The sequence below is a fragment of the Pseudochaenichthys georgianus genome, chromosome 17, assembly GCF_902827115.2.
Source record: "Pseudochaenichthys georgianus chromosome 17, fPseGeo1.2, whole genome shotgun sequence".
In the NCBI taxonomy this organism is placed as follows: domain Eukaryota; kingdom Metazoa; phylum Chordata; class Actinopteri; order Perciformes; family Channichthyidae; genus Pseudochaenichthys; species Pseudochaenichthys georgianus.
This window is the reverse complement of record NC_047519.1, coordinates 3,028,986-3,041,529: the sequence shown is the minus strand read 5'-3', so window position 1 is coordinate 3,041,529 and position 12,544 is coordinate 3,028,986. Positions and strand designations below refer to the sequence as shown.

Genomic DNA, 12,544 nt, shown 5'->3' with positions numbered 1-12,544 from the left:
TGCAATCCTTAGTCCACTGAACTGCAGACCCCTCCCCCACGACTACGCCTTGAAATCCGATCCATGTATATTACAAACAGGATTGGTGACAAAGCGCAGCCCTGGCGGAGGCCAACCCTCACCGGAATTGTGTCCGACTTACTGCTCTGGCTTTGGGAGTACAGAGATTGGATGGCCCTGGGTAGAGAGCCCCTCACCCCATACTCCCGCAGCACCTGCCACAGTAACTCCATGGGAACTCGGTCATACGCCTTCTCCAAGTCTACAAAACACATGTAGACCGGATAAGCGTACTCCCAGGCCCCCTCCAGCATCCTTGCGAGAGTAAAAAGCTGATCCATTGTTCCACGACCAGGACGGAATCCGCATTGTTCCTCCTCAATCTGAGGTTCGACAATCGGCCTGACCCTCCTTTCGAGTACCTTAGAGTAAACTTTCCCGGGGAGGCTGAGTAGTGTGATGCCTCTGTAATTGGCACATACCCTCTGATCCCCCTTTTTGATAAGGGGAACCACCACCCCGGTCTGCCACTCCTTCGGTACTGTTTCCGGCTTCCACGCAACGTTGATGAGACATGTCAACCATGACAGTCCCTCAACACCCAGAGCCTTCAGCATTTCTGGGCGGATCTCATCCACCCCCGGGGCTTTGCCACTGTGGAGTTGTTTGACGACCTCAGTGACCTCCCCCCGGGAGATTGGTGTTGATCCCCCGTCATACTCCAGCTCTGCCTCTAACATAGAGGGCGGAGTTGTCGGGTTCAAGAGTTCCTCAAAGTGTTCCTTCCAACGCCCTAACACTCCATCGGTTGAGGTCAACAACGTCCCATCCTTACTGTACACAGCTTGGATGGTTCCCTGCTTCCCCCTCCTGAAGTGTCGGACAGTTTTCCAGAATAACTTTGTTGCCTTGGGATCCCCCAGTCAGAGCTGGTTGATGTCGCCAGGGAAAAGAAAGTTTGGGGCTCTCTGCTGGAACTGCTACCCCCGCGACCCGACCACGGATAAGTGGGAGAAGATGGATGGATGGATGGACTTTGGTGCTGCCCGAAAGTCCTTTTCCATGTCTTCTCCGAACTTCTCCCACACCCGCTGCTTTGCCTCGGCCACGGCTGAGGTTGCTGCCCTTCCGGCCTGTCGGTACCTTGCAACTGCCTCGGGAGTCCCCCGGGATAACAAATCCCTGAAGGGCTCCTTCTTCAGTCGGACGGCTTCCCTGACCACCGGTGTCCACCAGGAGGTTTGAGGGTTACCGCCCCTTGAGGCACCTAAGACCTTGAGACCACAGCTCCCCGCCGCGGCTTCGGCAATAGAGGCTTTGAACACCGACCACTCTGGTTCAATGTCCCCAACCTCCACAGGAATGCCCGAAAAGCTCCGCCGGAGGTGTGAGTTGAAGGCCTCCTGAACTTGGGCCTCCTCCAGACGTTCCCAGTTCACCCGAACTACACGTTTGGGCTTACCAGGTCTATCAAGAGGCTTCCCCCGCCACTCGACCCAACTCACCACCAGATGGTGATCAGTTGACAACTCCACCCCTCTCTTTACCTGAGTGTCCAAAACATACGGCCTCAGGTCCGATGATACGATAACGAAATCGATCATTGACCTTCTGCCTAGGGTGCTCTGGTACCACGTACACTTATGAGCATCCTTATGTTCGAACATGGTGTTTGTTATGGCCAATCCATGACTAGCACAGAAGTCCAGTAACAAACCACCACTCCGGTTCAGATCAGGGGGGCCGTTCCTCCCAATCACGCCCCTCCAAGTGTCTCCATCATTGCCCACATGTGCGTTGAAGTCTCCCAGCAAGATTAAAGAGTCCCCTTCAGGAGCCCCATACAGGACTCTTTCCAGGATCTCCAAGAAGGCCGTATACTCTGAACTGCTGTTTGGTGCATAAGCACATACAACAGTCAGAGTTTTCCCCCCCATAACCCGCAGGCGTAGGGAGGCGACCCTTTCGTCCACTGGGGTCAAATCCAACAACGAAGCACCCAACCGGGGATTTGTAAGTATCCCCACACCCGCAGTAAATATAACCTACGAATTAGATCAAATGTAAAAGTCAGCTGAATTAGTGTTGATACTGCAAGAAGATGTATTGTGTGAAGAGAAATTGAAGATGTTGTTTAATTGTTGATATATTTATGATCCACGTCAAGTATTCAGTTTTGGCGGCATTTCTTCCTGTTTGTCCAGAAGTTTTCTAATCAGGGCTCTATAAATAAAGAACTACGGCAGATCTGTAATATGTAATGCAGCCGAACCGTGTATTACAATGCTGTTATGTGATGACTTTCAAAGAGAAAAGCAAGAACACTCGGAATAAAGTATTATTTTCTTTTTAAAAAAAGGTTTTTCGGATTTGATATGGCATTAACACCAATCAGCGAGCTTAAACCATAGCTGAGGATCTTGGGTAATCAGTTCAGTTGCTGTGTATCGCAATGATGCTCTAAATGTCCCTTATAGGCCTACGTCTGTTTCCGGTTATTTTTATTTTGAAATGTAGTTCCTGACGGACGCCAAAAAAGCCAGAGATTATAGAGTTAAACTAATAAATAAAAACAAGGATAATTGTGTGTTATTGTTGAGTAAATAACAGTGTGTTATTTAGAAAAGAATTAGAATTAGAAGGAAAAAAAGATTTAAAAAAACACAGATTTCAGTATTCTGAGGCTCTGAGCCTAATTTCTTTTCCTCACAGACGACAAAAAAAGTCCGACATTATACGATTTAAAATAAAAACAATAATCGTGGCTTGATATTGAGTAAGAACATGTTTTTATGAACCCCACAGCTTCTGGTCTTCCAAGACCTGAACGCAGGGGCGGCGGGTACTGTAGGCTTGGGAAGGCTAAGCCTTCCCAAATATTTGTGTCACTGCATCCTGGTAAAACAAAAATATAATGTATAATGTTTGTGTCTACATTAGCGCTGCCATGCAGCCACCTGTTGTTAGGAGATTTAAATGATAACTAGGCCGCATTTCCAAATCTCCGCGCGTCCCTAAACAAGCTGTTATCTTACATGAAGGAAATCCAGAGCATACACTTAACCGTTAAACAATAATCCACTTTAATGGTAATATACAATGCAATACATTCAAATACATTACCATACACAACCATATCGTATCATATGTATAATGTCAGGAGTTGGCCTACTCCTGGCTCCTGCCCACAGGCCGCCACGACCTTCCAGTCCGAGCGACGCGAGAAGAGAGAGAGAGGGCACACAGCGGGGTTCCTGTCTAAATACCTCGCTGACCAGAGGAGGAGTTATCTGCGCCTCCCTTCCAGACCAGTGATTGGCTGCCCAAATTATTATCAACACCTCACATCTTAAATTCCCCAATCCCAGTGGCTCAGCTTCATTATCACAGGGATGACTGTATGTTAACTCCTGACCTTCCCCCTCTTCCTTTGTCCTCAAAAAACCAAATGTTCACAGGCCCCAAAAACAGTTCACAGTTTTCTTACCCAAATCATTTTCCCTTTTTAAGCATCTTGATAGTTTACTAACATGAATACATACAAATATTTCCTCACACTGTGCCCTGTACTACGAAGCCAGTTCAACATACCCTGGATATGTTTGAGTTATCTTAACTAACCCTAACAAACGAGATCTCGCTAAGCGGTCCTACAGATGTAGCGCTTCGTTTCAGACTACAGGGGTGGGCCCCTGCTGAAAAGGAAAACCCCCCCGCAGGACTTGAAATGCCCCCTTGATAAATACATTTAATTATAATGAAACCAGCTGCAATGGATCATGGATCCACCAGGGGGAGCCGTGAAAAGCTGCCACACTGGAACTCATGTGAAATAAATAGCTGATCTACAGGTATCTGATATAGCGGATATTTGTTAAGATCCATATGTCACGGATAGGATCATATTCTGTGCTAAATAAGAGACATGTAATCATTTAGCAGCGTCAGGTAAAAAAAGTTATTTAGCCTTCACAAACCTGAGCCTCACGCGCCGCCTATGCCCGAACGGACAAAAATACGTGCTGCAGGCACGAAACATACCACCAATATAAATACATTGCTTTTGAAATCGTTCTGTGTGACACGAAAAAAAGGGGGAAATCGTGTTGGAGAACACGAATCAATAGATTAAATGTCATGACTATAACACGAAATGCCGTGAGACTGGGTTGACAGTAAGCAACAGTTAGCAACAATTAGCAACATATCAACAGTAAGCAACAGTAGCAATAGTAAGCAACAGTAAGCAACAAATCAACAGTAAGCAACAATTAGCAACAGATCAACAGGTCACTCCACAGAAACTCCCCTCCTTGCTGTCACTGGGGAACTGCACACGGCTAAAGCAGCCTCCCTCTCCTCTGTCATCATCCTGTTGGACCTGTCTGCTGCATTCGACACGGTGAACCATCAGATCCTCCTTCACATTCTTCAAGAACTTGGAGTTTCAGGCTCTGCACTTTCCCTCATCACCTCATACCTCAAAGACCGCACCTACAGGGTTACTTGGAGAGGGTCGGAGTCCGACCCTTGTCAATTAACTACAGGGGTCCCTCAGGGCTCTGTTCTTGGTCCCCTCCTCTTCTCCTTGTACACAAACTCACTCGGATCTGTCATTAGCCCGCATGGTTTTTCATACCACTGCTACGCTGACGACACCCAACTAATCCTGTTCTTTCCCCGCTCAGAGACCCAGGTCGTCGCACGCATCTCTGCTTGTCTAGCTGACATCTCTCAGTGGATGTCTGCTCATCACCTCAAGCTCAACCTTGACAAGACTGAACTGCTTTTCCTTCCGGGAAAAGATTGTCCCTCTCTTGACCTAACAATCAACATCGGCACCTCTGTTGTTTCCCCGACTCAGACTGCAAGGAATCTGGGTGTGACCCTAGATAACAACCTGTCCTTCACTGCAAACATCGCTGCTACAACCCGCTGCTGCAGATACACGCTTTACAACATCAGGAGGATGCGTCCCCAGCTGACCCAGAAAGCGACGCAGGTTCTGGTCCAGGCTCTCGTCATCTCACCCCTAGACTACTGCAACTCCCTCCTGGCTGGTCTACCTGCATGTGCCATCCGACCTCTGCAGCTCATCCAGAATGCAGCGGCTCGTCTGGTCTTCAACCTTCCTAAATGTTCCCACACCACGCCGCTCCTCCGCTGCCTCCACTGGCTTCCGGTAACTGCTAGAATCCACTTCAAGACAATGGTACTTGCGTACCATGCTGCGAATGGATCTGGCCCTTCTTACATCCAGGACATGGTTAAACCGTACACCCCATCACGTGCACTCCGCTCTGCATCGGCCAAACGGCTCGCTGCACCCGCACTGCGAAGGGGACCCAAGTTCCCATCAGCAAAAACACGTGGGTTTGCTATCCTGGCTCCAAAATGGTGGAATGAGCTCCCATTGACATCAGGACAGCAGATAGCTTACACACCTCCCGGGCAGACTGAAAACTCATCTCTTTCGACTCCACTTCGAGCAATAGAACTATTAACAAAGCACGTATATACTAATAAAGGACTGGCTTACCTAAAACAAGTTGAGTAGCACTTGAAATGTTTTTGCTCTATGAAGCCTGATGTACTTTATGATTCTGTTTTCTTCAAGTTTGTATTTTGTTGGTCGAACGCACTTATTGTAAGTCGCTTTGGATAAAAGCGTCAGCTAAATGCAATGTAATGTAATGTCATGTAACAGTAAGCAACAGTTAGCAACAATTACCAACAATTAACAACATATCAACAGTAAGCAACAGTTAGAAACAAATCAACAGTAAGCAGCAGTAAGCAGCAGTTAGCAACAATTAGCAACAGATCAACAGTAAGCAACAATTAGCAACAATTAGCAACATATCAACAGTAGCAATAGTAAGCAACAGTTAGCAACAATTAGCAACAGATCAACAGTAAGCAACAATTAACAATAGGCTGCAACAGATAGCCACCATAAGCAACAGAAAGCAACGGTTAGAAACAGTTAGCAACAGGTTGCAAAAGGTTGCAACAGATAGCCACAATAAGCAACCGTTAGAAACAGTGAGCAATCATAAGCAACGGTTAGAAACAGTTAGCAACTGTATCAAGCTTTCAATCTTAGCAATTAAAATGTTTGCAGTGTCATCATTTATTCAGATGAGGTTTGGCCAACATAAAGTGATATTACTAACTGTGCCTGTCCTTCTTCTGAGTCCCAGCTCTGTTTGCCATGGAGATCAGTGTGACCAAAGACCTGAAGACCGGCAAGAGCACGGTGCTCTCTACTGCTGCCGTTCCTGCTGAGGAGCTAAGCCAGCAGGCCGGGCTCAAGGTTTACGACGACGGAAGGAAGTGTGTTTATGCCTTAAATTCACAAGAGGTATTATTAAATAATAACCTGTATTCATGTAAAACTTTTGAAAAGCATCTTTTAAAAAGCTTGAAAACAAAACAGATTGGTGCAGTATGAGTGGAAGTGAAAAAGTTACAGGCTATAGCCTACAGTAATTATGAATACATGGTGTCACGATTCTTAAGTCAAGGTTTTAGTTTTGTGTCTGGTAATGGGTTTTTGTTTTGCTGTTCTTTTCTCCCTGTATTTTCCTCCCTGTCGTTAGTTTCCCTGGCGTGTCTGATTGTCTGATTGTCTTCACCTGTTGCCCTTGTGTTTCTGCCTCCACTGCCCGGCTGTTTCTCGTCTCGTGATTACCCCTCCCTGTATTTAGTCTTGGCTCTTCCTGTGTTCGGTGTTGGTTCATTGTTTGTCTTTCATGTCTCTCTTCATGTTGGTCACAGTCACCTTTTGTTTGGATGCTACCTCGTGCTACAGTACCTGTTCATGGATTCATGTTTTTCAGCTTTTGTAAATAAAGCTCACCTGTTCTCCTAGTAATTACCTCTATTCCTTTCTATCTTAAGGGGTCCCATGATCAAGGCTGTGTGTCGGAGCTGACAGCCAACGAGGTGGAACATTTGCTGAGAAGCGCCACAATGCTTCGCCAAGTAAAGCAGCAAAACGTCCACCTAAGCCACAGCAGAAGCTTCTCCAACCACCAACAGCGGAGAGGGGAAGAAGAGAGGTTTGACCTGAGAGACCAGCAAAGATATTATGGGATCCATCCCATCAGGGACAACATGACGGAGAAAGACTGCAGGGGGAAGTGTCTGGAAAAAGCAGTGGCAGATCAGAGCAGCAGTCATGACAGCCATTACAGACGGCATGAAGACAGAAACAACAAAAGCAACATGAGGGAAGGTCATCGCCATGGAAGCCACAAGGGGATGCGAGATCACGATGGTAACCAGAAGGACTGTCACCACAGTTCGCACAACGTGAGAAACGGTCACCGTGTTCAAGAAGATCGGCCTGCTAGCCACCACAAAACCAGCATCGGTAGAAGCAATAGAGTGGTGAATGGAGGCAGAGCCAGAGACTGCCCTCCTCCGAGGTCACATGACCAGGAAGCAGTGTCTGCCTACCAACCGCAGCTCTCCTACACTCCAGCCAATCATATTCCTCTTAGTGACTACATCAGTGTAGACGAAGAAGAACTGTATAGCTGCAAACCCGCCTCCTATCACAGACCCTCCACTGCCATGTACACTGGCCCCGCCCCCTCTGACCGAGTGCCCTCCCCCCTCTACGGAGACGACACCCACTACACCATCCTCAACGCCATTGACACCACTGAGCCAATCACAGCCATCTTCATGGGCTTCAAGATGGCGCAGGACGAAAGCGGGCGGGGACACAAGTTTGAGAGCTGCCCGAGAGCAGAGCTGGTCATCATCGAGGACGAAGACAACAGTGAGGACACCTGCGTGGAGGAGAAGCAGCGCAGCAGTTCAACAGGAAGTTCAGCCACTGGAAGCGTGGGCCATGCAGAGGGAGTCGGACACAGACGGAAAGAGAGACGCGGGGGGCCAGGTATCAGAAAGGTCCAGAAAAAACACAAACCCTGCTGCACTGTCTGCTAACAAGCTAACGGCTAACTGATGCATGCTGAGTGACAGGTGTGCTAACCTTATCACTCACCGAAACGCATGTATCTTGTAGCTAAACTGAGCTTCTGAAGACAAGGGGGGGGGGGGGTTCAAACTTAAGGCCTGACATCTTCTTATCGCATTCATGGATTAATAGTTTGCTGACTTAATAAGCTAAATTACTTGTTCTACTAGCGTAACTAAGCTAGTAGAACGATGTGCTGTCTCTTAAATCATGTACTTCTGTCCTTACGCTATTTGGATTGAATAAATGCATTCCAATGTTCAGTATGTCTGAATGAGTATCGGGAGGAACCACTCATAATGGTCCAAAGGTGTAGAACCATGGACAGTTTACACACTAAACTATTGCCTTCTTAGCTACGTACCATTTTCTGCAATTGCGCCAGTGACCACGGCACTCAACAATTACAGTTTTACATGTTTGTTTTGCTATTGAAGTGAATCAACACTATAGTGTTTTAGTGGGTTAGTCGAGCAGTCAGTAATGATTTGGTACCACAAACGATCGTTGCTGCTACAAGTGTCTTTCAGTGAGATCACAGCTGCCATGTGCAACACTGCATAGTTGAAATGTACACACTGCGCAAGTGTTTAAAGTGTGCGACATGCAGTATGCTAAGGAAAGTATCCCCATCGAGAAAAACCATAGGAACAGGCTCTTAAGATAAGATATACTTTATTAATTCAAAATTGGGAAATGTGTGTTAAGGGGTTAGGAAAGGCTAATGAATAAATGTACATACAAATGTCTCTTATAAACAGAGTGTTGAAGAGCGTATTTTCTGAAGTAATGGTAAAACAGGTGGTGCTTTGCAGGATGCTTTACACACAGTTCAGAATGATCGGCAGCTATACAAACTGCACACACAATGACATATATTTCAGCTAGCATTCATTATGGCATTGTGTGCTTTTTAATATTGTTCAGTGTTTCGTACCATTTCTAAAGTTGGTTTCAGAGACACCCAGTGGTAGCAGGAACATTCATCATCTCAATTGATTACTAGACTACACTATTTCATTACATGTGTATACAAACTGAGCATTAAGTCATGTGTAGGTTCCATTCTAGTTTCTTCACTGCTCACACCAATTCTGATGTTACACAATGCATTTGTAAAACATGTCAGTGAAACATGGTTAAAGAGCAAGACAGACTTCATTATGTCTATCTTACCGTCATTATTATATAAGAAGGTGTGGAATGTAATCCCTTTTCTTTTGGTTCCTTTTTACCTTCAGATTCTTGTCACATTGTCTACCTAAATGTCACTAATAAACCTTTTGTTACTGATTGATGCTAACTGCTGCTTGTGTCTGTGCTGCACTAACCCTTATCACTGTGTGTGTGTGTGTGTGTGTGTGTGTGTGTGTGTGTGTGTGTGTGTGTGTGTGTGTGTGTGTGTGTGTGTGTGTGTGTGTGTGTGTGTGTGTGTGTGTGTGTGTGTGTGTGTGTGTGTGTGTGTGTGTGTGTGTGTGTGTGTGTGTGTGTGTGTGTGTGTGTGTGTGTGTGTGTGTGTGTGTGTGTGTGTGTGTGTGTGTGTGTGTGTGTGTGTGCGCGCGCGTGCGTCTGTGCGCGCGAGCGAGTGAGAGAGAGTGTACCTCTTCACATCGACGTCCATCTTTGGAGGATACCAACAATGCAACCAATTGTCTTTAAAGGAATGGTCCATTCATTAGATAATTAATCAAAACTTCAGTATTTAGTGAAACATTGTGTTTAAACCATACCCTGAAGAAATCTGCGATATTCCCCGGTAAATAATGATTTTATAGCTCTTTTTTATCAAAACCTGTATATTCCGTCTGGCCGCCGCCATTTTTGCCATTTTCAGTAGTCACGTGATGGTCGTGACGTCATCCATGCGTTCACTTTGTCAACACACGGAAACATGGCGGAGTATTTGAGTTCGGACTCGTCAGCAGAGGAAGAAGTTTTGACCAATGTGAAGAGATTGGATGGGGAAATTCAGCCATACATATCAGTATGACAATACGACACCCTCTGTCCTAAGACCCTCACATCGTACAAGGAAACACTTCCGAAGAAAACCCACAGTTTAAAGGGAACATGGAGAAACCTCAGGGAGAGCAACAGAGGAGGGATCCCTCTCCCAGGACGGACAGACGTGCAATAGATGCCGTGTGTAAATTGAAAAGATAATACATTTGCAACATAGGTAGTCCAAATGTTTGGAAATGCATGTGTGTATAATAGGAAGATGATAAGGTACTATATGTATGCATGTAGTACCACCCTTGCTAGCGATTCCCTCTCTAGTTTAGCATACTCAGCTTCGTTGTCCCTGGCCATAGAATCACGATTTTATGGGGCTGGAAAAAACTGGGGGGAAATACACACTAGCCGGTACTACGCTATATGGAAAGGCCACCAAAAACTGTCCTGACCTGGACGCTAAAGGACGTTAAAACGGGGCTAGCCACTGCAATGGAAATGCGCTATAACATACCTTATTCTTACTCCGAGCACTACTTCTGCTCCTCCGTCGCTTCACACTTGCAGAGGGCGATTTCTCTACTGGCCGAACTGGTGTCCTGGTCGGTGATGACACCAGAAAGACCGATGGTACTGCATCTCCATTAAGTAATGGTTGTTCCATAAATCCCATGTTATGTTTTATCATACTCTCAGAGTAGTCGTCCGGAAATTTGAAATGTTCGCTGCATACATGAGCCTGTGAATCTTTCGGTTCGGGCCGGCCACATTTCGCTAGCCACTGCCTTTGAATGTACTTCTTATGCTTACCTTTTGGCAACAGATGGAACAAAGCATTCCGTGGATTGTTCCTATCAGAATTGTGGCAATATTTCGCGATACAGTGAGGCATATTTGAAGAGAGAAACTACAGTAAATAACATGGAGATCAACGTGTCTTCGAAAACCAAACGCATGGTTTACGTCACGTCCGGAAAATGGCGGCGCCCACAGTGTTGATGTTATTTCGGTATATAATCAGTTTAAAATCACTGATAATGTCATCGGATTAAAAAAAAAAAAAAGACTGGCAGAGACTGGTCTGTTTTATCGGATGATAATTATTTAAAAATGAGTGTCATGAGCATACCATTCCTTTAACAAAGTCACATGACTTTTTCGCTAAAGATCAGCAAGTAACATGAAATGGGTTAGGCAGCCATCTGCTGACTGTTTACTGCTGAACTACAGTTACAAAAACCACTACACATGTAATATCTTAAGTCAATTCAAATAGTGTGCAGCATTAGATTTACAATGCATGATAAGCTAACGTTGTGTTAGCATTCAGTTAGCATAACATTGGCTTTTTGACTTCTGAATGACTGTCATTGGGCCTGTACATTTGAAGTTCCTTTGCGCCCGTTTGTAAACTTGACATGGGCCTCCAAAGATTTAACATTTATGGATTACTTCTAACACCAGAGGGGGCTGACATCAGACATATTTTACTTGGTTCATGACTTTCTTAATTCACGAGTAAAGGTGTATTCATTAGTTTTAAATGAGTAAAACATTTCTCCTCTGCCTTTATGTAGAGCTTTTCTTTATTAGGGCATGTCTTTTTCCCGCATACTTCATTTAAACTGTGTGTGTGTGTGTGTGTGTGTGTGTGTGTGTGTGTGTGTGTGTGTGTGTGTGTGTGTGTGTGTGTGTGTGTGTGTGTGTGTGTGTGTGTGTGTGTGTGTGTGTGTGTGTGTGTGTGTGTGTGTGTGTGTGTGTGTGTGTGTGTGTGTGTGTGTGTGTGTGTGTGTGTGTGTGTGTGTGTGTGTGTGTGTGTGTGTGTGTGTGTGTGTGTGTCAGGTACTGAGGAGTGAAGGAGCAGGTCCATCCCTCTGCGAGGAGCTTCTACTTGTGTCCTGAGCGATCATCTCTGCCTCCTGTCTTCATACATCACAAGCTTTTGTATTGATTACCAATTATAAGACTGTTGATATATGTTCATATTCCTGTGATCCAGCTTCATCCCTTGCTCAAACATAAACATGTGGCATCTTCCTCTTCTCTACTGCTAATGGTGATGCCTTGTTCTCTGCAACCTGTATAACACATGACTTGTTTTTGGAAAACATTTAAATATACTTATACAGTATACTTATACAGTACGTGTGTGTCTGACTGCAGGCCCGGACTGGCCATCGGGAGCACCGGGAGGTTTCCCGATGGCCTGGCCTGCTAAGTGGCCTGCTGGCCTGAGGATTTTTGCTATGTATGTATTGTGAACGCAACGCTGCGCAAATGTGGGTCTGACTCTGCCTCACAGAGGGTGACTGGCTGTCTCCATGATGTGGCCTGCCGACATGGCCACTTTCATACACCATACACTAATGCCCTCGATTGGTCTCTGTGTGTCATTCAAGCTCGGGAGGGTGTGTGTGTATGTGTGGCGCAAGTGAGCAAGAGAGAGAAAGCGCGCGCATCGATTACGTGTAGGCTATTGTTGTTGTTAGCATCTGGTGCTAGCTAGCTGCGCTAACGGATATAAGGAGCTCTTTCAACAACAAGGTGGAGGAGAGTCCTCTCCTGTCAGACTGAGAGGCTGATAACTACAGCTCA

General features: G+C 45.8%; 1 protein-coding gene across 2 annotated transcripts in view; it reads left to right on the top strand.

Moving 5' to 3' along the window:
* Positions 1-11,974, top strand: part of LOC117462861 (palmdelphin-like) — a 36,005-nt gene extending 24,031 nt beyond the window's left edge. Inside the window, exons 8-10 of one of the 2 annotated variants that reach the window (XM_034105209.1) lie at positions 6,204-6,364; positions 6,904-7,923; positions 11,792-11,974. In XM_034105209.1, the coding sequence (XP_033961100.1) occupies positions 6,204-6,364; positions 6,904-7,923; positions 11,792-11,851 (1,241 nt within the window). In that variant the 3' untranslated portion in view covers positions 11,852-11,974. Of the gene's footprint in view, positions 1-6,203; positions 6,365-6,903; positions 7,998-11,791 lie in introns of those variants that run through there. The other variant, XM_034105210.1, reaches the window with a different exon arrangement.
* The last annotated feature ends 570 nt before the right edge of the window (positions 11,975-12,544 follow it).